At 48.2% G+C, this 25,165-nt stretch overlaps 2 protein-coding genes across 17 annotated transcripts in view; one reads left to right on the top strand and one right to left on the bottom strand.

Annotated features, from left to right (window-relative positions):
• Positions 1-18,425, top strand: part of TANC1 (tetratricopeptide repeat, ankyrin repeat and coiled-coil containing 1) — a 246,155-nt gene extending 227,730 nt beyond the window's left edge. For 12 of the 13 annotated variants that reach the window (XM_036318717.1, XM_036318714.1, XM_036318716.1 and 9 more), the window contains 8 exons: positions 5,539-5,672; positions 7,349-7,472; positions 7,750-7,925; positions 10,862-10,994; positions 11,625-11,716; positions 13,585-13,731; positions 14,616-14,716; positions 15,385-18,425. In XM_036318717.1, coding sequence (XP_036174610.1) covers positions 5,539-5,672; positions 7,349-7,472; positions 7,750-7,925; positions 10,862-10,994; positions 11,625-11,716; positions 13,585-13,731; positions 14,616-14,716; positions 15,385-16,807 — 2,330 coding nt within the window. In that variant the 3' untranslated portion in view covers positions 16,808-18,425. The remainder of the gene's footprint in view (positions 1-5,538; positions 5,673-7,348; positions 7,473-7,749; positions 7,926-10,861; positions 10,995-11,624; positions 11,717-13,584; positions 13,732-14,615; positions 14,717-15,384) is intronic. The other variant, XM_036318721.1, reaches the window with a different exon arrangement.
• Positions 18,426-23,786: 5,361 nt separating this feature from the next.
• BAZ2B (bromodomain adjacent to zinc finger domain 2B) overlaps positions 23,787-25,165 on the bottom strand; it is a 180,848-nt gene continuing 179,469 nt past the window's right edge. For all 4 annotated transcript variants that reach the window (XM_036318584.1, XM_036318586.1, XM_036318587.1 and 1 more), the window contains one exon: positions 23,787-23,974. In XM_036318584.1, the coding sequence (XP_036174477.1) occupies positions 23,817-23,974 (158 nt within the window). In that variant the 3' untranslated portion in view covers positions 23,787-23,816. The remainder of the gene's footprint in view (positions 23,975-25,165) is intronic.

Here is a 25,165-nt window from a genome sequence, read left to right as displayed (position 1 = left end):
GAGGTGGGGGAGGCAACGTGTTTTTTATGTGCTGCTTGGTTGCTGCCTGTTGCTTTGTAACACAGAGTTCCTCTCCTTGACCCCGCCCGGCCTACCACCTGCCCCTGCAGGCCCTCCTGGGAGCCTTCTTCCAAACGGAGAACAACAAGGAAGGGTCAGAACAATCAGGAAGGTATTTCAAACAAGCACCTGTGAGGTTCAGAGAGCTTGTGGGCAGTGCCGGCTTCCTATTCATGAGGTCCTGGGCCGCCCCTCCCGGCACGGGCTCCATCCAGGCTGAATGTGTCTCAGGAAGGGCAGTCTGCCCTGTGTTTCACTGGGGCCGCACATTGCTGAGCTGAGGATTCGATCAAACGCCGGCCCTGTCTGTGTGGCGACGAGGAATGGATCGCTGCTGGGAAGCGTGTGCTTCTGCCTCCCTCCCTCAGCGATGGAAGGAAAGGCCTAACAAAGTCAGGCTGTGAGGTTGGCTGTTGATAAGTCTCAGCCCTGTTCCTAGGAGGTGCGGGAGGGGGTGTTGCCTGGCTTTTGGGGTGGCAGAAGTGGGGGACCCACCTTCATCCAGGAATTCCTCTGGGGCCAGCCTCTCTGAGGCCTCCGTGTGACAGCCCAGCCCCAAATGGCGGCAAAGCCAGGCACAGGCCGCGCTCCCCCTCTGCTGTAACCATTCGAGGGTCAGTTGTTAGAAAGTGGAGGGGAGAGGCTGCCATTCCCAAATGTTTATGTTTTGTTTTTTTAAATCATGAAATCCCTAATTATATTTTACCTCTTAGATAAAATCGCTGAGAATTTTCCAGTGTTTTGCAAACACTTTTTTTACTTCTGTTTTCCTCCTTTACAGTTGAGTGTGGTTCGCCCGTTGAGCCTTCAGCGGAGGTTCAAACCTCACTCCCTGCCTTCGTCACATCCAGCGGTTTCCATCTTAGTTGCAACTAGGTGACTTTTAAGAGAACCCCGCTGCTTACTACTAATATTGGCACTTTCGGTTTTTCCCATTTTCCACTTGTTTTTATAAATGATGGGGAAAGCCAATATATTAGTAGATAAATTGCACAAATAAAAGCAAGCATGCAGGGAGCACCAGCCAGCAGGGAGTGCCCTCTTAGGGCGTGCACCTTTGCGGCTAACCTGCTAGCCCCAGCCTCGGCGGGTGGTTTGAGTCATCAGTGTGTGATGTGTGACGAGGTTGCTCCCTGCCTCTGTGGGTACTGACCTGTCCCCCTTCTCTCAGCCTCCAGAGTGGAGACAGAAGCCTGTAGGAGAGAGGGTTAGCAGGTATTTGACAACAGACCTGCCATAGACTGTTACAGGTAGCCCTGCTTATGGAATGCCTGTGTCCCTGGCAAGGTGAGAGTTGCATTTTTGTAAGTCACTTCTCTAGAACGTAAGAGATCCCTGGAAACAATCCATTTTACAAAGAACCGTATCTCACTGATGTCAGTAACTTCATACTGTCGCGTATCAGTTCGGTTTTCTTAAAGTGAGTATCTGCCGAGACAAAGCTACTCATGCTCTGGAGACAGAGGGGACAGTATTGCTGGGGTAAAATCGCTCAGAATCGTCAGGAAAAGATAGGCGCTTGCAGGGGCATTTAATTACAATAGTGCCATCAGTTAAGGATTTTGCAGGTGAAAGAAATTGTGTCCAGTTTGGATCCTAAAACATGGCATGTGGTCGTTTTGGTTTGGGTTTCCTTGGCCAGCAGACAAGGCCTCGCCCATGGCCAGGGCACACTGTCCTGCCGGGTCCCCTCTCCTGTGTTCTGACTGGACCGTGTGCAGTGACCCTCGCTGGAGCCTGGTGGCCAGCTCAGAGGTCAGCCTGTTGAGCGGAATGGTTGGGATTCCTGAGCAGAGCTGTGCCTTGATTTTGTTTGTTTAAGCATGCGTTGTCGAGTCTTCAGGCTGGCTTATTCCCGAATATGGTATCCTTCCATCCTGTGGCTGCTGACACCCAGACGCAGCCCAGCCTCGGGGGTCCTGCGGGACGCGGCCCAGAATACTCAGTCTCGGCAGGAAAAGGACAACATGGGTCCTGTTGTTCACTGGCGTCGCCGGACAGTGAGCGCTGCTAAGACTGTGTGTGCAGAGGGATCCCCGCAGGCCTGCGGAAGCGCTGAGCTGCTCACAGCCGGGCTTCAGCCCCTCGGAAGGAAGTTCATGGCTAAATGCACAGAAGACAGCCTGTGTGGGAAGAGAACGGGACCCAGCCCCGTCGCCGGGCCTGGGGGCGCTGTCGTGTCAGCTGCTCCAGCTTCTGGCTTCTCTGGCGCCTCCGGAAAGCACTGAGCCCTATTTTTAGAGCCGGCCTGTCTTGGGGGGATGTGCTGCTGCTGCAGAAATTCAGTAGCAGCTGCAGCAGACATTCTGATTTAAAGGACCCATTTATAATGCGGACGAAGCTTGGTTACCAAATGAGAGAGGATGGAGTGTTCCGGTGGATCAGCTGCTTCAGACCTCATCTCCTGGAAGCCCTGAGTTTATTCCTTCTCCTGGTGGCTGCGTACATGCCGCCCTGTCCCTGCCCATAGCGTGTGTGTGCGTGTGTGTGTGTGTGTTTGCTCCTGTGTTGCTTGTCACGCTCAGCTGCCGGTGGAGGAGAGGGAAGAGGAGGGCCTCCCTAACTGGAGGAAGGGTGCAAAGAGCAGCAGGTCCAGGAAGTGTGGCTCACGGCCTGGATCTTCATCCTACTCGCCACTTGCAGGGGTTATGTGCAGATCCGTCCAGATAATGTTTATAAAGGTGCCCCGGGGTTAAGGAATCATTAACGTTAGCATGATGGCGGGGCGCCATGTGCTGGGCATGCCCTGGACAGCAGGCCACGACCCTCTAGTGTGGACTCTCAGTGCAGACAGGATCGCTTTGGCCACCGGTTTTCAAACATTTTGGATATGGGAACCTCCCACCTCCAGCCCAATGCAGGAGTCTATACAACTGATACAAATTCTGTTCTGTTCATGGCATTTATCATTTCTTTTCAAGTTAGATGTAAAGTCAGCGACAACGAGCCTGTGTACACACAGGTAGGAACGGCCCCCCCGCGGGAGCAGCAGTGGCTCACGCTTTGTGTCCACGTTGCATTCTGGTGGCACCGTCCAGAGAAAATCCGTCGTAACGCGGCAGCTGTTGTTGAGAGGGACCCTCCTGTAGCCGTAAGAAATCCTGAGGGCAGACAGGTGGCAGCATGGCTGATGACAAGCCCCTCCTGGTGCACATCCCCCGTGTGGGGCTCTGGGATGGAAACAGCTCGGGGGTCTGTGGGGCAGGTGCGGGCGCCTCTCTGTGACACGTGAAGAGGTGGCGTCACAGGCCCAGTGCCCTGCGACCTGCAGGAAGGTCTGTGGGGACATCTTTGTTCCTTGGAGGAACTGCTCTCTGTCATGGATCAGGCCCAGACGTCCGGTTTATATCCTGTGTGTGTGGCTCCCGGGGCTTCACGCTGCCGGGCTGATGGGAAGTTGGAGTAGGTAAGTCCGCCTGTGCTGAGAGGGGTTCTGAGGAGGATGTCGGGCCGAGCCGTGCGTGTGGAAGGCTGCGGTCCTCAGTACTTGGCTGCCCGGGTCTTAGGTGCAAGAGAGCAGGACACCAGGAGAGCCGGACGCTCTCCCAGGACCGCTGCAGCCATGCCCAGTGTCACCCCAGGTGTGAACAGTCACCCTGTGTCTGTGCTGCTGTGTTTTGTTTCTTGGAGTCGATGTTTAGTTTGTGAAACGGACCCCTTGTGTTGCATTTAGCGGCATAGTGTTTATGGTCCTTGCTTGGCCATTCCACTAGTTAGGATGCCTCCTACGGTTGACGGCTCGCTGGGTTGCTTCCAGCGGGGGCTGCGCGAGCCCGTTGCATGGTGTCTCAGTGCACTCCGCGGGCACCCACCCCCGGCACCTGTCTACAAGGTGCAGGGTTGCTGGGTGGTAGCGTGTGTGCACCTTCAGCTTCACAGTGGTGTCGGTGGGTCCCCCAGTCCTCAGTCCCGCAGCGGCATGTGAGCGTCCCCACTGTCCCACATGCGTGTCTCACGATTACGAATAAGGTGGGCACTTTCCCCGTAAGCTCATTGGCATTCGGATGGACCTCACCTCTGCGAGCGCCTGTTCCTGTATCGCCCCGTCTTCACACTGAGAGGCCATACTGGTTAGTCGGAGCGCGCAATCTGTTCTGAAAGCTGGAATTTGTTAGCATGAGGCTGTGTCTAAACACAAAGCGTCCCAGCAGCAGCAGGAATAGACCGGGCATCACTTGCAACCTCTCCTTCCTCCTCTGCGTCATAGAGGTTCCCTCCCGAGGCGTCTCTGCCCTTCGTCCTCAGTCCCTTCCTGTCCCCTTTTCCACGAAAAGCTTCTCGTCTGGCCTGGCACTGTCCCCAGAACCTACGTCTTTTCCTCTAGGACAGTGGTTCTCAACCTTCCTAATGCCGCGACCCTTTAATACAGGTCCTCATGGTGTGGTGACCCCCAATTTCACTGCTACAAATTGAACATAACTAAAGCATGGTGATTAATCACAAAAACAATATGTAATTATATATGTGTTTTCCGATGGTCTTAGGCAACCCCTGTGAAAGGGTGGTTCGACCCCCAAAGGGGTCATGACCCACAGGTTGAGAACCACTGCTCTAGACAGTGATTCACATGACATAGCAGAGCCCCCCCCCTTTCGCTAAGCCCCTCTTTTTGGCACCCCTCCCATTAAGAATCAGGACTTGGGGTGGGAGCACAGTCACTGGCGTGAGGGTGTTGGTGAACCTTTGCTCCGTTGTCTCTTTCCATTCAGGCCATACTTATCCTGCCTGCTCCCACAGCACCCCGCTACCAGCTGGCCGCTCACTGCCTCCGGATTGCCCTGGGCTCCTTGCCGAGCCCCGGGGCCTCTGTAATCTGACTTCCCTTTCGGGATGTTCTTCATCTCCAGTTGTGACTTGCTACGGAGGTTCTCCGCTCTGCAAAGGCAGGAATGAGAGGATACGCTCTTGGCCGCCTCAGTCATTCTTGTTGGATGAAATGCATGCCGTTAGGGTAAAAGGCCAGATTGGACAGAAATACTGATCTCTGTGCTTGTGAGGCACTATTGCCTGGTTATTTCTTGCTGTAAGAAATCAACAATGTAGCAAAAACTTAGTGACTCCTGAGTCTGCAGATGGTGGCTGGGCCCTGCTCACAGGTGTAGGAAGCCTCGGCCTGGGGATCCATTTCCAGGATGGCCCACACGGTCGGCTGTGTGCTGAGAGCTCCCCCAGGGCGGCCGGCCAGACCTGGGCTGCGGTTCTCCCTGGGGGCCTCCCCGCGGGCAGCATGGGCTTCCCCACTGCTGGCATCTGGGTCCCGAGAATGAGTGTTCCGAGGACGCAGAAGTCACTCGTCTCCAGGACCTGGGCCCAGACGCAGCCTCATTCTCGCTATGCTGTTGGTCTCAGAGCTCACCCAGGTTCAGGGGCCGGGGGCACGGATACACAGCCCCCTTCCTCTCCGTGGCAGGAGAGTCAGAGAATGGGTGGCACCGTTGACCACCACGTCCTAACAGTGTCCCCTGTGACTTCCCTCAGCCCTGACGGCCGCTGCAGGACGCGGGAAGCTGGAGGTCTGCGAGCTGCTGCTGGAGCGCGGAGCGGCCGTGTCCCAGACCAACAGGAGAGGCGTCCCGCCGCTGTTCTGTGCAGCACGCCAAGGGCAGTGGCAGGTACCCCGTGGGCCCCGAATGCTTCGGGAACGATGGATGGGGACAGAGCTCCCTCTCGCCCGTCGCTCCCCAGCCCCATGTGGCCAGTGCCCTTGCTTCTGCTGGTGCTGTCTATACCACCTGCCAATAAAGGTGTGCATTTGACAGGCAGCCGGGTGGGCAGCGGCCAGGAGCAAGGCTGATCACCAGGTCGGAGACCACAGCGGCTTCCTGGTACCTGGGCCGGGCAATGGAGTGGGTGGCCCCATTATAACAGAAGACTTGCTGGGATGGGTCTGTTGTTGGTGTGATTGTTCGCCCGTTTGTCCAACATCCCGGAGGAAGAATGGTTCTCATGTGCTCTCTGGAAGAGCACACGCTCCCTTTGGCCAGCACTGCGGGTCAGCCTGGTTTCTGTCACTGTGTGTGAGTGGCTCACTGTCCTTCAGTCACGGAACATGGGGCCCTTGAGAGCAGCGTTCGGTCATCTGTTCCTTCATTTTGTCAACAGTGGCCACGTACCTACCCCATGCCTGGCACCAGGTTACACACAAGCAACAAACAGATAAATGCACCTTGCCATGTTCATTAGAGGGAGAATTTTCTAGACCCAAGTTTGCATCATGGTATTGCATCTCTCCCGATTCCTGCCAGTTCTGTTGGTAGGAGCTGTGAATGCCCCCCACCAATATTTCGGCTTTTCTCCTTTTATTTCCCGGGGCTTGGTGTCCCTGTAACCCCTGCATGATGCCCTGGCTAATCCTCTCTCCTGGTCTGTTTCCTACGTCATGGGGAAGTTTGGGAAACATTTGTTGGTGTATCAAGAACAGGAGAGCATGGGAGTGTGCCCCCTTCTCCCGTGGTGACCAAATGGATACGCAGAGAGAGACTGGACTGCCCTGTGTAAAGCCATTCCCTCCGGGGTGGTAGTTGTATGAGACCCTTCTCTGGTTTCCTGGTTTTGCTCCCCAGCCTCATCATGTGCGCTGAAAGGCATGGTCCCAGCCCTAGCCGGTTTGGCTCAGTGGATAGAGCATCGGCCTATGGACTGAAGGGTCCCGGGTTTGATTCGGGTCAAGGGCACATGCCCAGGTGGCAGGCTCGATCCCCAGTTGGAGACGATTCTCTCATCATTGATGTTTCTGTCTCTCTCTCCCTCTCCCTTCCTCTCTGAAATCAATAAAAAGATATATTTTAAAAATATATTTAAAAACATTTTTAAAGGCATGGTCCCAAGCGAGACTCTCCTGCAGGCAGCTCTGCTGAAAATGGCCCACCCACCAAGCTGAGTCTCAGAAGAGCAGATTGCATGGGTGTGGTGGGTGGAGGTTTCCCTGCACCCCACCTCTCTGCCTGCCCCCTCCTCCCCTGCGCCCTTTACTGCAGCAGTGTCGCTTCAGCCCTTTTAGTTCTGCTCAGTTATCCCACTAGCCCCGCTGGCTGTGTGGTCACTGCTTGATTGTGATTGGCACCAGGTCCTGTGCTTGCATGGTTTTAAATGTCTACATCTGGAAGGAGATTTTGTTCAAAGGAAGACAATAGAAAATTGCTACAGGCCACAGGGGTGACACAATTTAGTGGGGCTTTAAAGGAAGAGAGTCCTTTTGGGACTTTGAAAGGTGGACAATCCTGCCTGGGGATAGAGGACAGGGTATAAAATAGAGCAGGGAGGTCGTAACTTGGTGTGTGTATTTCAGATCGTGAGATTGCTGTTGGAACGCGGCTGCGACGTGAACCTAAGCGACAAGCAGGGCCGGACACCCCTCATGGTGGCCGCATGCGAAGGGCACTTGAGCACCGTGGAATTTCTCCTTTCAAAAGGTAGCGGCACTGTCTGCCCCTCTTGGGTGTCTATTGGATGGACAAAGAAAAGAGCTTTGGCGGACTCGTTCAGTATTTCCTGATTCTAAGTTTAAGTCTTTCTGTTACCAAAATGTTCTAAGTGAACAAGTGGAGAGAATAGGTAATGAAGCTGCATACCCATCACTCAGCTTCAGCGTGATAGTCGGGTCCCCGAGTCAGCTTCTGGCCTCACAGCACCTGCATCTGGGCTTTGTCTCAGGAGTTCACGGTCTATGTTTGGGCTTTTTTCTTTCAGGTGCCGCCCTTTCTTCTCTGGACAAAGAGGGTTTGTCAGCATTAAGCTGGGCTTGTCTGAAAGGTCACAGGACCGTGGTCCAGTTCCTGGTTGAGGAAGGAGCTGAGATAGACCAGATGGACAAGAATGGCCGCACCCCCCTGGACCTGGCAGCCTTCTACGGCGACGCAGAGACCGTAGGTACCGCCGGTGGTCACATTGCTCGCCTGCCCTGCGTGCAGGGCCAGTGCCACAGAGAAACCAGGACCTGAACCACATCCAGAGAGCGCGCGCCTGAGTGTGGTTAGTGTGTGTGTGTGTGTGTGTGTGTGTGTGTGTGTACACGCGCGCCTGAGTGTGGTTAGTGTGTGTGTGTGTGTGTGTGTGTGTGTGTACACGCGCGCCTGAGTGTGGTTAGTGTGTGTGTGTGTGTGTGTGTGTGTGTGTGTGTACACGCGCGCCTGAGTGTGGTTAGTGTGTGTGTGTGTGTGTGTGTGAGTGTGTGAGCATGTGTGTGTGTGTGTGTGTGTACACGCGCGCCTGAGTGTGTGTGTGTGTGTGTGTGTGTGTGCGCGCGCATGTGCGCCTGAGTGTGGTTTGTGTATGTGTGTGAGTGTGTGAGCATGTGTGTGTGAGTGTGTGTGTGTTGTATTATAGGATATTTTTGTTTTTATTTAATTGTGTGACAATCTATTTCAGAATGTAGTAAAGATTTGAATAGACTCTGAAAGGCTTAAAAATACATGGTGACAAGCTGTATGTACAATGGATACACATACACACACACGCATGTGTAGTTTAATTTTCTTATAGTAACCCATATAAATAGAATTCTTATATAGATCATTTAAAAATCACTTCTATGTATATGAGAAATTGCTAATCAAATAATTAGCTGGTTTGTTTTTAAAGCCAGTATGGCATTGCCTAGAATGCTTTGGGCGCTATCTTTATCTCTTGACTGATGCTTAAGCCTAATTGAGATCCAGGGAATAAAACCTTAATAAACTAAGAGCTGAAAACTGTTTTTCAGGGTAGAAACCATGTCTTTGTCAAGATTCACATCTCTGGTCCCAGCAGGCACTAGAGAACTTCTCTGTTCTCTGTCAACTTTATTTCCATCCTAGGATCCCTAAGGGCCAGAGGCACCGACAGTCAGCTCCTCTAGAGTTATCACTTTTGAGTATTTATTATGCCCGGTGTCAGGGTTACCTGGAGAGACAGGGTTACGTTGCTAGAAGCTGTGGACCTTGGGACAAACGCTATTGTCGCCTGCACATCTGGGCCTGATGCTTTAAAAGGCAGTGACATCAGCGTTAAATGGTCTCTGTGTCCCGAGCACTATAAACTGTACTTAATGCTGATTTTCAGAAATAGCTCTTTCACTGAGCCTCACCTTTTACACGTTCACTTTTTATCTCGTACTGCCTTACCATATCCTGCAGCTTACCAACAACAGGGAACAGTGAAGGAGTGTAGCATTCTAGTACCTTTTTTAAAACTGATGGGCAAAATAACGTAAAATGTGCCACCGGAGCCATTTCTAAGAGAAGAGTTCTGTGTGTGAACTATACTCACCCTGTTGTGCAGCCGAAGTCTAGACATTCTTACCTTGCAAAACTGAAACTCCCTCCCCATTAAACAGCTCTCACCCCTCCCTGCCCTGGAAACCCCATTCCACATCCTGTCTCCCTGCATGGGGCTGCCCGAGGTACCTTGTGAGTGGAATCTACAGCATTTGTCCTTTCCTGCCAGGCTTATTCCACTTCGCATAATGGCATAATGTCTTTGAGGTTTATCCATGTGGTAGCACGTGACAGGATTTTCTTCCTTTTTTAGGCTGAATAAACAGTCCATTGTGTATATGTACATTTTCTTTACCCATTCATCTACCTATGGGCGCTTAGGTTTTCTCCACCTCTTGGCTGTTGTGAATAGTGCTGTTATGAACATGGACATGCAAGTATGTCTTTGAGATCCTACAAATTCTTTGAGATCTACGCATATTCTTTTGGGTATAGACCCAGACGTGGGATTGCTGGATCTAATGGTGATTCTATTTTCAATTTTTTGAAGAACCTCCCTACTGTGTCCAGAGTGGGTGCACCATTTTCCATTCCCACCCACAAAGCACAGGGTTCCTATTTCTCCACATCCTCACCCACACTTGCTGTTCTCTGTTTTATTCATTGTTTTTATGGTAGCCATGCTAACAATGTGAGGCTCATTGTGGTTTTGAATATTTGCATTTCCGTAATGATTAGTGATGTTGAACATCTTTTCATATGCATATTGGCCATTTGTATATCATCTTTGGTAAAATATCTGTTCAGACCCTTTGCCCATTTTTAAGTTGGGTTATTTGGGATTTTGTTGTTGACTTGTAGGTGTTCTTTATATATTCTGGATGTATATCCCTCTGTTGTCATTTAGAACAGCAGGTGGACACATAGGGTGTATCTATCAGATCGACATGAAACTGGCTACCGTCTTCTTATTCAGTAAGTGGAGCCATTTGAGTGGCCAAAGTGGTTTCTCCTGTTGTTCTATGTTTAGTCCAAGTGACAACTATTTTATCACATCAAACTGGTTGTTGTACCAGGGTCACCAGCTTGCCATCTTTATAGTCCCAATATTCAGGTCTCACTCCTAAGCCTTGAAGTGAGTTATAATCGGGTCCCTCTGATCCCAAGCTGCTCATCCATCCAGCCTGTTCCCCGCTATGTGGGTCTGAGTGTCTCTGAGGTGCCCATGGCCGGAGCCTCCAGCATGCTGGAGCTGCTGCACAGGGCCTCCTAAGTGATTGGGGCCTTGTCTCATCTCTGACCCGGGACGGGGTGAGACAGACAGATGGTGACGTGTGCATGTACCGGCCTATGGTATGTGAGTGTGTGTACACACATGTCCCTCCCGGGGAGCCTCACTGCTGATTTCAAATTCACTTTAACAGAGCGGGTTCTAGGTATGGCTGCCACTGCTCTTCTCTGTTCTCTGTCAACTTTATTTCCATCCTAGGATCCCTAAGGGCCAGAGGCACCGACAATCAGGAGAAGCTCCTAAGCCAGGCGCTGCAGGTGGCCCAGGGACAGCGCCCTTGCCAGGAGCCGCCCCTCATGCCTCTGTCCTCCTGCAGGTGCTGTACCTGGTGGACAAGGGCGCTGTGATCGAGCACGTGGACCACAGCGGGATGCGTCCCTTGGACAGAGCCATTGGTTGTCGAAACACATCGGTAGTGGTCACGCTGCTGAGAAAAGGAGCCAAATTAGGTCAGTAAATGCCTCCATTCAGCCATGAGAGGAAGGGTGGCCTGCTCCCAGGGTAAGCTGTCAGGTGTTTGGCCCTGGCCAGCGTGGGTCAGTGGTTAGAGCATCAGCCTGAGTACCGAAGCGTCCCAGGTTCGATTCCCAGTCGAGACTGGGCCAAGAGCATGGGTGGTGGGAAGAGGGCAGAGGGACACAGGTCTAGAGTGGAGGCTGCAGAGGAGCGCACGTGGAAGCTAGAGCACACACCTTCACCGCCAGTGGTCACAGGCACGGCTGGGAATGAAGGCGATTACCATGCAGCCTTGTTTAATTTTACCCCGATGCCCATCAGAAGGGAGGGATGGGTCGTGGCTGCTCTGCTGCACTAGTTTCCCAGTGCTTTCTCGCCAGAATAACAATAGTTTGTGCCCAGGACAGTTCCCCTCCCAACGGCTTATGTAGTTCAGCGGCAGGTCAGCAGGGGTCCTGTCCCTGTCCCGGGGTGTGCTGCCGTCTGGAGGCCGCGGGACACCAGCAGTGGTCCCTGCGCGGGTTCCCGCCATGTGTGGGCGCAGCTGGGCTGGGCCCCGGAAGATCTGCACTCCTTTCCTCCAAGGCCGCGGAGGCGCCTCTCACTGCATGTTTATTTTGCAGGAAATGCTGCTTGGGCGATGGCTACCTCCAAACCTGATATTTTGATTATACTTTTACAGAAATTGATGGAGGAAGGAAACGTGTTGTACAAAGTAAGTGGTGTTGCCCTTTTCTGCGGTGCGAGCAGCCTCTTAGTTTGGTGCATAACCGACGTGGCTGTGTGGCTGCACAGGGTCCACGTAGCGTGGCTCCAATAGACGTTCCGAGAGAGGCCACTGGCCTCCTGCCCAGGCTGTCATATCCTGACGGCAGAGGCTTCAAGGTAGAAAGCACTTCTGTGTGAGAGCCGTCATCTCTGAATGAGTCCCCGTGGCTGTAACCGTGGCCCGGAGCCTTGGTGTGAAGGCAGCGTGGCTCCTGATTTAACTGGCACGTCCTACAGGAGACTCCTCAGGGCACGGAGCTGGGAGATGCCGGAGAGGAGCACCCAGGAGACATTTTCAGAAAAGAGAAAGCCTTGCTTCTCTTATTTTAGTGTCTTTAAGCTTCTAGAGCAGCGGTTCTCAACCTGTGGGTCGCGACCCCTTTGGCAGTCGAACGACCCTTTCACAGGGGTCACCTAAGACCATTCTGCATATCAGATATTTACATTACAATTCATAACAGTAGCAACATTATAGTTATGAAGTAGCAACGAAAATAATTTTATGGTTGGGTCACATGAGGAACTGTATTTAAAGGGCCAGAAGGTTGAGAACCACTGTTCTAGAGTATGAAACTGTTTCTAGAGATGTTTTCACTTAAGATATTAATATATAACACTGAACCACGTGTTTCCCATTTCCCCTTAGAAATGGAAATATGACTTACACATGAATAAATTTGATGTTAAAGTGAGTTTTCTAAAGTAAGACACCAGATTAGATCAAAAGCAAACTGGGAAGGGCCAGATAGTAACGATGGGAGGCTTTGCTGTTCGGTCGGTGTCACACCCAGCTTCGGTGCTGTGTGGCCGAGGCAGCCACGGATGATACGGAATCCAAGTAGCGTGGCTGCATCCCAGTCAAACTGTGTTGGTGAAAATCGGCAGCGAGCCACCTTTGACCCGCAAGCTGTGTTTTGTCAACCCCTGGGTTAGTTAGATGCTTAGGCCACTTACATAGATCACTCTTCTTTCCTCGTCTGTGATTAGATAGAATTAAAAGATTCTAAAAACAAAAACCTAGATTATGACCATTTTAATCCTTTTTACCAGGAGACGACAGCACTTGCAACGTTTTTAGTTTTTCCACTTTCAGAATAATGACAAATAAATAGGCATGTCGCATGACCCAGCAGGGTTCCTGTCCTGGAATCAGTTTGAAATTGAGTTCAGAGTGTGTACTGTTGCGGCTCTGAAGTGGTTTTAATGTGAATTTTGGTCGGCAATTATGTTAGAAATACCAACCGTTTTCAGCAGGCCGCACACCTGCTGCGCGGAACCGGCTGAGCATAGGAGATGGATTTCTTGAGCCTTGAAAATGACGCCTGGTGCTGTTCTGATTTTTAAAATCCATGCTTTCGTTCCTCTCAAAAGAAAAGATGATTATTCTACAGCAAGACTCTACTTGCCTTAGGAACCGCATTGTGTTTTCACTTGATTTCTGTTATGCTTAGCGTTAAAATATCTCTATGAGATGTGAAACGAGAGACATTCATAAAAAGGTTCTCAAAAATATATAGCAGAAGATAATGTGCTGCGTTAAGATTGTTAGTTATCAGTTTGGCAGTTTACAGACGCCTTCCTGTGAAACCGGCTTCTGTCTCGCCCTGTGAAGCGCAGAGCCCAGCGGGCGGCGAAGCCACGTGTGTCCACGCTGGTTAGCGTCCGCCTCTGGTTGTGGCGCTTTCTCTTCAGGACCCTTTCAGCGTGCCGGCGTGGTTTCGGCAGTGGGGGGAGAGTAACCGTTGTAGGGTGTGGGAGCTTACCCATCTTGGAGCCTCTGGTACAGGATGACTATCTGTGATGCTTGGATCCTAGAAAGGGAAGATGAAGGAGGCAGCCCAGCGGTACCAGTATGCCTTACGGAAGTTCCCCCGAGAAGGATTCGGAGAGGACATGAGGCCATTCAATGAACTAAGAGTTTCTCTCTATCTCAATTTGTCTCGCTGCCGAAGAAAAACAAATGTAAGCTGTGCCCCTCATTCCAATCCTTTCGCAATAGCCTGTTGTTGTAATGGGGAAGGCCAGCCCTTCCATAGACCCGGTCATGGGACCCCTGTCAGAGCTGCGTGCACGGTGCTGCGAGCCTAGCATATGGCCCGCTGCTCCTCTTGGATGACTGTCCTTTGATCGGTCTCACTGCCCACCTCACGGTGCTGACCGTGCACCTGGGTGTAATTTCCTCTGCTTCAATGCGAACTGCCCCTCCCCGCCACCCCTCCCACCGCATGGGGCCAGCATAGCCAGAGTGGCCCATCCCCAGATTCAAATGGTAAAGTTCAACTCACCTGGATTGCAACCTGCCTGGAGCTTACCATGCTTGCTAAGAAGTTATGCCAGTAACTGCTTACATCCTAACAGATAGTAGCTAACTCAGTTAATTTGTAACTCATAGCTAGTAGATTTGTGTTAGCACTTCTCTCTTCTACTTCCTTTTTAACTTCACCCTCCCACCACCAAATCTGTTGACCTGTCTGCTTCTGGGCCCGCTGTTCTGCCTTCCATCCTGTTAGCATGGATGATGCGCCCAGGCCCCCTCTGGGCTGACCCTCCCGTGTGTGCTGGGTCCATCTGCTCCCGCCTTCTGGTGCACTGCTTCTACCGGTTCTCTCTCCCAAATCATCTATTTTCGCTTCTCTACGGGATCCTCCTCTTAAGAATATTATTACACTTTAACTATCTCCTAACTTTAAAAAATAAACAGAAAAACAAACGTGCCTTGCTCTTCATCTCTCTCCAGTTAAGTCCCAATTCTCTGTTAACCTTTAGAGCAAAACTCCTGTTAAACAGTTGCCTGTAATCATGTTTCAATGCTTCTTTTGACTCGTCTATTTAAATATCGACACCAGGACTTTGGCATGGCAGAAGAATTTGCTTCCAAGGCGCTCGAACTGAAACCAAAGTCCTATGAAGCCTTTTATGCCAGAGCGAGAGCAAAGAGAAACAGCAGGTACTGTCTGGGGTTAGATGCGTGACTAATGAAGCCTTCTTGTGCTTCTGGTGTCAGAACTGCTGTTGACTTGGGGGACTACTGGCTCATAAGCCGTCCTGTGGGTCCTCTCATCCCTTTTCATACTGAAGGGGTAGCTTCCAAGAGGCACCAGAGTAGATATTAGCAATGGCTAAACTTTTCTTTTCTCCTGATGCCTGAAGGACTATTCCTTCCCGCCACCCCAGCTGACACTCACTGCAACATGAAGGTCCTAGGTGCGTTGTATTATCACAAGTAAAACTGCCCACTAGAGACATTAAATGTGTGTGTGTGGGGGGGGGGGCGTGGAGAAGGGGGTAGGAGTCCTAGGACTTTTGAGTAAGAGGTGGTGTGGTGAGAGGTTGGGGGGTGGGGGGGAGATCACTTTAAGAGGATTCTGACGGCCACTGACTTACGCCTGTTCTCATTCCCAGCCCAGTGGTTTTTATAGAGGCAGCCAGGCCCGAGCCACACGGATCTGGCTTGCAATTAGCAGCCCCGCTGAGCTGAGTGACTCTAAACTAGTTACATGGGTCCTGTCTACCAGTGAGGGTTCACACCTCTCATAGCCGAGCTGGGTTAGGAGCAGCTGCATTCAGAGCATGTGTTTGCACGGCGTGTGATGGTACCTTCTCTTTCACATGAAGGCAGTTCACGGCTGCTCTGGCGGACCTGCGGGAGGCTGTGAAGCTCTGCCCCACCAACCAGGAGATCAGGAGGCTCCTGGCCCGCGTGGAGGAGGAGTGCAAGCAGCTCCAGAGGAGCCAGCAGCAAAAGCAGCAGTGCCCACCGCCCGCCCCTCCCACGGACTCGGATAACGAAGAGGAGGCCCCGGCCCCGGCAACCGGCGACCACCTTCACCTTGAGGAGGCTGCAGAGGACACTTCTCCGCAGGAAGGCTCCGTTTCTCTGACTCCCCGGCCCCACCCCTCTGCCCCGTCCCCCTACATCCGGAACCTTCAAGAAGGGTTGCAGGCCAAGATGAGGCCCGCCTCGCCGCAGAACCGGCCAGGAGCCGCCCAGCCCCCGAGGGAGCCCGTGGCGCAGCCGGGGCTGGTCATGCAGCCCACCAAGCAGGCGCAGATCGTGAAGACCAGCCAGCACCTGGGCTCCGGGCAGGCTGGCGTGAGGAGCGGGAGCATGAGACTGCAGGGCTCCTCCGCGCACCCTCCGCCGAGCCCCATGCCGGGCCGGATCTCCTTGGCCACCACTGGCGGCCGAGGCCCGCACGCGGAGGGCGCGGGCACGTTCACCGCAGGGGCGGCTCCGGGGCGGTTCGGGGAGCGGCCGGGCCCCGGCCACGGCGTCCTGGTGCAGCCCAGCGAGAGTGGCGCTGCATACCCGCTGCCCAGCAAGATCAGAAGTGCAGAGCGGCTGCTGTCTCAGGCCGCCGTGGCCGTGGACGTGGCCCCGCTGAGCCAGGGCGGGCCAGTGAGCGGCAGCGACATGCGGCACCCCGCTTCCCTCGCCAGCTCGGGCTCCTCCGGGTCTCCCTCCAGCAGCATCAAGATGTCCAGTTCAACCAGCAGCTTGACGTCCAGCAGCAGTTTTTCCGACGGCTTCAAGGGCCCGGGGCCAGAGGCTCGAGTCAAAGACAAGGCCGTTCACCAGGTCCCGAGCGGCACCGCCGAGCACAGACCGCGCAACACTCCGTTCATGGGCATCATGGATAAGACGGCCCGGTTCCAGCAGCAGAGCAACCCTCCGGGCCGCACCTGGCACGCGGCCGTGCCGGAGGGGCTGCTGACGCACACGCCTGCAGCCGGCCCGCAGGGCTCGAACCCGGAGAAGCCCTCTCTCAAGCAGGCAGCGGGGTATCACAGCCAAGCCAAAGCCTGTGCCGTGGCCACCCTGGGGGGCAGCATCCACAACGGGGCCCCCGTGAAGGAGCTGGAAGAAAGGAAGTGCCCGGTGCCCGCCCACTGTCAAGATACCAGGATAAGCAAGACTGTTGCTCATCTGTACCAGGAAAGCATCGCTAAACAGCAGCCTCACCTCAGCAACGAAGCCCACAGGAGTCACCTTCCCGCAGCCAAGCCAAAGCGCTCATTCATAGAGTCAAATGTGTGAGCCTGAAGAGAGGCCCGCTGGGAACTGGAAAAGCTGTGTGTTGGCTCTTGGTGGTCATTAAAGTGGTTTTGTTTTTGTTTTGTTTTTAATGAGAAAAATTACTTTTCAGCCATATTTTTTTTCTTTTTTTCCCTTGGGGGTGGATCAGATTTATTTAAAATGTGGGATAAAATTTCTTTGATAAATACCAGAAGTCACCTTCAGTAAGAATGCTAACCAGAATTGAAAACTGCAATTAGTTATGCCTATTAAAATTAAACACTTAAGGCAGCCAAATAACTTGTGCTTTTCTCTTATGAAATTGTTTGGTTTTTATCACTTTTCTCCTAGCCTTAGCTGTGCGATAAGATCATAATATTTCTTAGAGAATATAAATGTCTAGTGATAGTTTTAACTCATGACTAAATTGCCAGATGATGTATTCTGGAAAAGATGGAATTTTCTAGTTACAGTTCCATTGAGTCAAATCCCAGTTTATGTATCTATATATAAAATTAAGACCCCAGTGATTTCTAGCTGAATGTGTGTGACTATAAATGTTATATATCTGGTTTTCTTAAGCAAAATACAGGAACAGCCAAGTATTGTTCCCTTCATAGCTGTTCTCTGAAAAGTATTAAGCACTTATTTCTTTTATGGTTTTCATTAAACATATTTTTATAGCACCTTTTTTGAGCTATATTCCCATTTCAAGGTGTTTTAATATTTGGAAACAGTGTAAGCTATTTGGAATCCTGATTGGTGGTCAAATTGGATTGGGGCTAGAATACTAAGAATATAGCATTCTCGGTGACATAAATTAGCCTTCAACAGGGATAGCACTCCTGCAACAAGCCTTCGAGGTCCTTTAAGGACAATATTTAATTTGGATCCTTAAAGTCTGGTTCGTTGGTTGCTTGTTTTATTATACAATCATTTTATAGTCACATGTTGCATAAATAGCCAAGTGTATCCAGACATGTATATACTATTTCAAGTAGCTAATCTTTAAAAAAAAATAAGTCATATATTTGCATGTTCTTTGTAAACATCATCCATGCTGGTTATTGCACTGAACACTATATTATTATGGCATGTTAACAGTGTACCAGTAACGGCACTTTATTTCATTTATATGAACACCTTTGAGGTGCTACTTAAGTTCAAGCTGATGTATTATTCATTTGTAAAGATAAGGTACAGGAATGAACCTTGGATTAAAGGTATTTTTATATGAAAATGGTGTGCTATTGAAGGATGTTAAAATGCTAGTTTGAGAGAGGCGGGAGTGTGTTTGTTTTATACATTGGGATGTGAAATTTATTTTCTAGCATTGGGGAGAAGGAAGTTCTATATTTACAGAATGTTTTAAAAATGAATCGTCGTAATGAAGTTCCTGTGAGCATCCTTATGGTTTCGTACGAATAGGAATCTTCTGGTGTTATTCTTCAACATTTGTTCCTGTTGTATTTTGTACAGCTTTGTTGTTGTTTTATAGGCTTTTCATGAGTTCTGCTATAACTTCTATGGCTTATTTATTGTTTTCTTTAATATTTGTGAGTCTTACTCTTTTGTTATGTAGTTTTGTTTCTGCACAACTACTGTACTTTTCCACATGGAATAAAGAGTATTAATAGAATTTGTTTTGCATTACTTTAAAGCAACCATGGGTAAGTAGAAAATGTCCTGGTGACAACTATCTGCCTTGCTTTAATCCAGGGTGATCTTGTTACCCTAGAGCAGTGGTGGGCAAACCGTGGCTGGCGAGCCACGTGCAGCTCTTTGGCCCCTTGAGTGTGGCTCTTCCACAAAATACCACGTACGGGTGTACGGGCACGCAGGTACAGTGCGATTGAAACTTTGTGGCCCATGCGCAGAAGTCAGTTTTTGGCCTGGGCGAGTCTATTTTGAAGAAGTGGCATTAGAAGAAGTGGGGGGTGTCAGTCGGTTGGTCGGCGACGGGAGACGCGGCACAGGGGGCCGCGGGATACGCAGCGCGGGGGAGGCACACAAGATTCAGGCACGAGTTGAAATGGTGAGTGAGTACGCAGATCTGCTCCTGCATAACAAGGTACGTTGGTTATCAAGAGGAAACATTTTGAAACGTTTTGCTTCCTTATTAACAGAAATTAAAGCATTTCTCCTTGAGAAGGGTGTTCACTGTCCAGAACTAAGGAATGATCAGTGAATCCAAAAATTTTATTTCATGGTAGACGTTACGTCTCATCTAAATCAGCTTAATTGTAAGCTACAGGGGAAACACAATTTTTTCGATGTTAGAAGAAATTATTTAATTCGAAAACAAATGATCTCCTTTTGCTCAAGATTTTGAAAGAGAAACTTCGATTCACTTTCCAAGCCTGTTGAAACATTGCCAAGAAAATAATTCTGATATTGACATTTGCTATTTCAAAACAACACTTTCAAATATGAGGGAAGCTTTTCTCAACAGGTTTCAGGAATTCAGAAACAGCAAAGCGACGTTAGCCTTTGTTAAAAAACCTCTCAATGCTACTGTAACAAGTTTTTCTCCCTTTATTGACATTGGCAACTTTGAAATGCAATTGCTGGATTTAAAAAAACGGAACTGTGGAGCTTGAAATTTGAACGTCTTTGTGCTGATATAGAAATATTGGAGAAAAACAAATGTGAACTTAGTTCACAGCACAAGTGGTCTGCTTTGAAAGACCTGGAGAAGGAAGATATGTTGATTTTTAACACCTGGAATAGTATTCCTGACTCATAATCAACTGAAAAAAAAACTAGCGTTTGCTGTTCTTTCCTTATTCGGATTTACATATTTATGGGAACAATCATTTTCAAGCATGAACCTCATCAAGAGTAAATTGAGAAGTCATCTTATTGATGAGAACCTGGAATCGTGCCTAAAATTAAAAACAACATACAAACCTGACTTACCCAAACTTTCCAAGGAGATGCAAGGCCATTGTTCACATTAGTGTTTGTCAGTCATTGCCATTATTTAATTTTATGGATATTGTAAGGTAAATTGTAAGGAATTTAATTTTATCAATAAATAATATCGTTATTAAGTATGATGTCAAGTTTTATTCAACGTACCTATAGTTTAAGACTTAAAACTTTAAAGTTTATTAAGTTAATTCTAGGGAACTTTGTGGAGTGAAAGAAGATGTAGTGTTGAGGATTGAGAAAGGTATGTTGAGATGGTGTGGACATATAGAGAGGATGAACAAAAGGAGATAGACAAAACAAGTATACAAGACCAGTGAGGATGGGAGAGTTGGAAGGGGTCGACCTCAGCGAACGTACCTCAATCAGATTGAGGACATTTTTAGCAAAGGCCAGCTTAGGAGTACCCTAATTAAGTTAATAACAATGTACCTGCCTATATAGTTTAAGTTTAAAAAATTTGGCTCTCAAATTTCAATCGTTGTACTGTTGATATTTGGCTCTGTTGACTAATGAGTTTGCCGACCACTGCCCTAGAGAAATAGTGAAAACCCTATTTTCATAGCAATACTACTGAATGCATATTTAATTTCATTTGGTCATAATTTTAAAATAAAGGTGTGATAGCTTCTGGAAATCCCCAAATATTCAAGGGTCAAAATTAGTCTTTTTGCCTAAAACAGGGAAGAAAGCATGAGGAAGAGCATTCTGGAATTTTCTTACCTGTTCTTGGTGTTTTTACTGCCAACAGGATATCTTTAGTACCGTAACTCTCACACATCTTGGCAAGATGAACACTATTAATATGAAAGTTTGTTCTTCAGCACATTGTATTCTTTGTCAGTTATAAGTGTGTATTTGTCTATACACACATATTTCCGTTTCAAACTAATATGAGAGTGAACATTAAACTGCGTGGTTCTGTAACAAAATCCTGACATAAGCCTAAGTATTCCCTAATAGTAATGCACGTTATTGTCTGGTTACAGCTATTAGAAAAAGGCTAAATATAGTATTTTAAGTCCCTCTTTCAAGGTATATATTTAAACTAAAGGTTAAAAACTGGGTGGGAGGAAAAAGTGTTGATTAATAGATAATTCTTGTTGATGACTTGTGTGAAGCTGCTAGTGTGACTATTAGAATTTATTACATATGACATCATGATTTTGATATATTCTTAGGAAAACTAAGACATTGGGTTCAGTCACACCAGAAGAGGCAAAGTCTCCTTGGGAAGCTACAGGTCAGTCCTGAGGCCTGGGCAGCGGGCAGGTGAGTGCTGCTCCATGATCCTGAGCGAAGAGCGGGGCCTGCCTGGAGAGGGCAGCAGAGGGTTCATGTGGTGTCCGTTCCTGTGGGCGGTGTGGATTTGGTTTGTTTAGTTGTTTGTATGTTTGTGGGGAGGGGTGCCGGGAGCCGGTCCATGCTTGCTGTTTCAAGGGACCTGGCACATATGGCATACTGTTCTTAATATGTTTGCTCACCTTCTTGGCACTATGTGTTTTAACCAAGGTCTCCTCTCTGAGAAAGGTTGTTTCCCCAGGTAGGGATTTTCCCCTGAAGTTAAGGTGGGAATAAAACCTCTTAACTAGTGCCAGGTGGGTAATTAATCACTTTAACTAGGAACAATCATGCTTAAGCTACATAATCTTTACTCCCTGGAATGAAGATAAGAAACGCCCTAACCTTTGTAATAGAGATTGATAGGACTGAATCAACTGGTATAAATACAGATGCAATAAGACAGCAAGACACAGAACTAGAGACAGAAGAACTTCGCTGGAGAGAACATGGCAAAAGATCCTGGACTGAACCTGACTACAGAAATGGGCAAGAGAACCTGACTAGAACCTGGTGACTGAACCTGGCTGGAGAACCTGGACTGAACCTGGCTGGAGAACCTAGCAAGAGAACATGGACACAGAACCTGGCTGGAGATCTGAAGCAGAACCTCTCTGGAGATCCAGACCAGAACTTGGCTGGAGATCCTGGCTGGAGATCCTGGCTAGGCTGCTGATCAACCGAACGCTGCCTCCATGTCATTCCTTCTTTGCCGACTCCGTCCACACCTTTGGGGACCCCTGGACCCGCTGGGGTTGGACCCCGGCAGAGGGGGAGTTGTTTGGCTTTGGTTTATGTGTAAGTACTTCATTTGGGAAATTATTGGCATCCTGGGTTTTTTTAGCCAGTTTGTTTAACAAGAAACTATACTGATGAAATGTAGAAAAGACAGTCATCTCTAACATCTAAAAAATAACCAAACTTTTATTTTTCTATAAATGACTTTGATGATTTTTAGTAATTTTTATATAAAAACCAGATTGCCTCCTTTGGAAAATAATATCAAAACAAAAGATATCTGGTCCAATGGTAGGCTCTCCCAATTAAAAAAAAAATCATTAAAATCATGTTAGCATTGTTTCTCTTTTAGAACATGTTCCCATCCTTTTTTATCCTCTTAAGAATGTGAGAAGCATGTGTAATATGAAAAAAAGCCCCACAAACACTTGTAGCTATGACACACACAAAAATTCAACAATACATTATTAGGATGACAGAAATTGTACAAAGCAGCAATTATAGAGAAAAGGCATTTGGAGATTTCTGTGGTAGCTAGGCTTTCTACCTTTTTTAAAAAAATGTTTTTACTGATTTCAGAGAAAGGGAGAGGATCAAGATATAGAAACATGATGAGAATCACTGACCAGCTGCCCCCTACTGGGGACCGAGCCCACAACCCAGGCATGTGCCCTAATCACAGAATCAAACTGTGACCTCCAGGTTCATGGGCAGATGCTCAACCACTGAGCCATACTGGTTGGGCAGCTTTCCATCTTTTTGTGAACACACAGCTTATTAACTACAAGTTTTTAAGATGTAGGAAAAGACTAAAATATATACGGTAATTACATTGCTTGTCCCCTTTTATTTCCAAGTTTTGAACAATTACAAGGATTTTGGGGGTAAACATAGATTCTGGGTTCCTGTTTGCCCTTATAGTTTAGTTCTAACAAGCTTTGCCATTAGGTGTGTAAAGGCAATACAACCCCAACATCCTGAACTTGAAGTTTTCTTCTAAGTGAACACCTACCAGGGCATTGTATTAAATATCAGTCTACTGTGTAAAAACAAAGTCAAAGTAAAACTTTATTCTTTAGAGCAGCGGTTCTCAACCTGTGGGTCGTGACCCCTTTGGCAGTCGAACGACCCTTTCACAGGGGTCGCCTAAGATCATCCTGCATATTAGATATTTACATTATGATTCATAAGAGTAATAACATTACAGTTATGAAGTAGCAATGAAAATAATTTTATGGTTGGGTCACATGAGGAACTGTATTTAAAGGGCCAGAAGGTTGAGAACCAATGCTCTTGAGGTTAAGATTTTTTTCACTGTATAAAAAGGCTTTTATAGTAAAAACTGGAGGCCCAGTGCATGAAAATTCATGCACTGGAGGAGGGGTCCCTCAGCCTGGCCTTCCCCCTCTCACAGTCCGGGAGCCCTCAGGGGCGGGAGGCAACCTGGCGATCAGGTGAAGGCAACGCCCCTATCATATCTCTACTGCTGCCACTGCCAGCAGTGCAAGCCTCGGCCGGCCCTGGGCAGCTGGGCAGCTGCCATCCAAAGCTTGCCTGTGCCTTGGCCGGCCCTGGGCGGCTGGGCAGCTGCCATCCAAGGCTTGCCTGCGCCTCGGGCCAGCTCTGGGTGGCTGAGGGTGGGACTGGCTGTACTGTGCGCCTCCCACCCCCCCATCCCCCGCCAGTGGGGTTGAAAGGACTGGGGGACTCCGGTGAAGCTGAGGGATGGGCACTGCCATCTTGTGGCTATGGGCACCGCCAACTTTTGTGATGGTGTGGTGGTCAATTTACATATTTCTTCTTTATTAGATAGGATAGAATAGAAAAGAGGTTAGATGTGTTATTTAGCCCATATATTTTAAAGAATTAAGATACTAAATAATTTTTGTAGGTAACTAAATTTAAGATGTTTACCTTTTTCCCATCTTGCTTTTAATAATGTCCAATTAGTATTTACCTTTAAATCATTCAAATGAGATCACTGATAAAATGTAAATAATACAATATAATATAAATAATTTTATTTTTGGTGTGTCTCTAGCCATCGATTGATGGCCATTTTCAGAGTCCTATTTGGTGTAAGTACTGCCGAAGAAAGAACAAGATTTGTCATGGGACTTGTACGTTTCTTTTTGCTGATCCAGTTTTCCATTGCTTTCTTTTCATATGAATAGCCATCTAAAACAAAACAAAACACATACACAAATTATTTGCAATGTAGAAAAAGGAAGTTAGGATCACTAAAATGAGTTGGATATAAAAAAACTCCATTGCCAAGGTCTTTGTTGGGATATATCACTACTGCCAAATATTTCTGCCACAGTACACTAATTTCTACCATTTAAGATGCATTAAGATTGCACAAATCACCCTGAACAGTGTCAGTATTTTACTTGATTCATTTTGAACACTACAACTGTCAAATTCAGATGTAGCGGAAAGGAAGAAAAGAGCCAGGCAGAGTATAGTGGTACTGAAGATACATAAGAACAGATACTGAGAGATTCTAAAACTCATCCCACTAAGTACTTGACAGTAAAGGTATGTATGATGCAAAAAATATTTCAGATCCACTGGCCATTTGAGTTGATTTTTGTGTATAGGGTACAGTAGTGGTCCAGGTTCAGTTTATGACATGTGGCTGTTTAGTTTTCCCAACACCATTTATTGAAGAGACTATCCTTTTCCTATTGTATATTCCTGGTTCCTCTGTTATAAATTAATTGATTTTACATGTATGTTTTTATATCTTGGCTTTCCATTCAGTTCTGTTGATTTATGTCTTTATGCCAATACCATACTGTTTTACTATAGCTCTGCAATATAGTTTGAGATCAGGAATTGTAATACCTCCAGCTGTGTTTTTTTTTGTTTGTTTTTTTTAAAAAATATATTTTATTGATTTTTTACAGAGAGGAAGGGAGAGGGATAGAGAGTTAGAAACATCGATGAGAGAGAAGCATCGCTCAGCTGCCTCCTGCACACCCCCTACTGGGGATGTGCCTGCAACCAAGGTACATGCCCTTGACCGGAATCGAACTCGGGACTCTTCAGTCCCCAGGCCGATGCTCTATCCAGTGAGCCAAACCAGCTAGGGCCAGCTGTGTTCTTCTTTCTCAAGATTACTTCAGGTATTTGGGGTCTTTCATAGTTCTCAAATTGTAGGATTGTTTGATTTCATTGAAAAATACCATTGGAATTTTGATAGGGATTGCACTAAATTTATATATTGCTTTGGGCAGTATGGGCATTTTAATATTAATTCTTATCCATGAGCACAGAAAATCTTTCCATTTATTTTGTGTTTTCTTCAGTTTCTTTCATCAATGTCTTATAATTTTAGTATACAGGTTTTTCACCTCCCTGGTT

The sequence above is a fragment of the Myotis myotis genome, unplaced genomic scaffold, assembly GCF_014108235.1.
Source record: "Myotis myotis isolate mMyoMyo1 unplaced genomic scaffold, mMyoMyo1.p scaffold_m19_p_8, whole genome shotgun sequence".
Classification (NCBI taxonomy): Eukaryota; Metazoa; Chordata; class Mammalia; order Chiroptera; family Vespertilionidae; genus Myotis; species Myotis myotis.
This window is presented reverse-complemented; position numbering and strand designations above follow the sequence as displayed.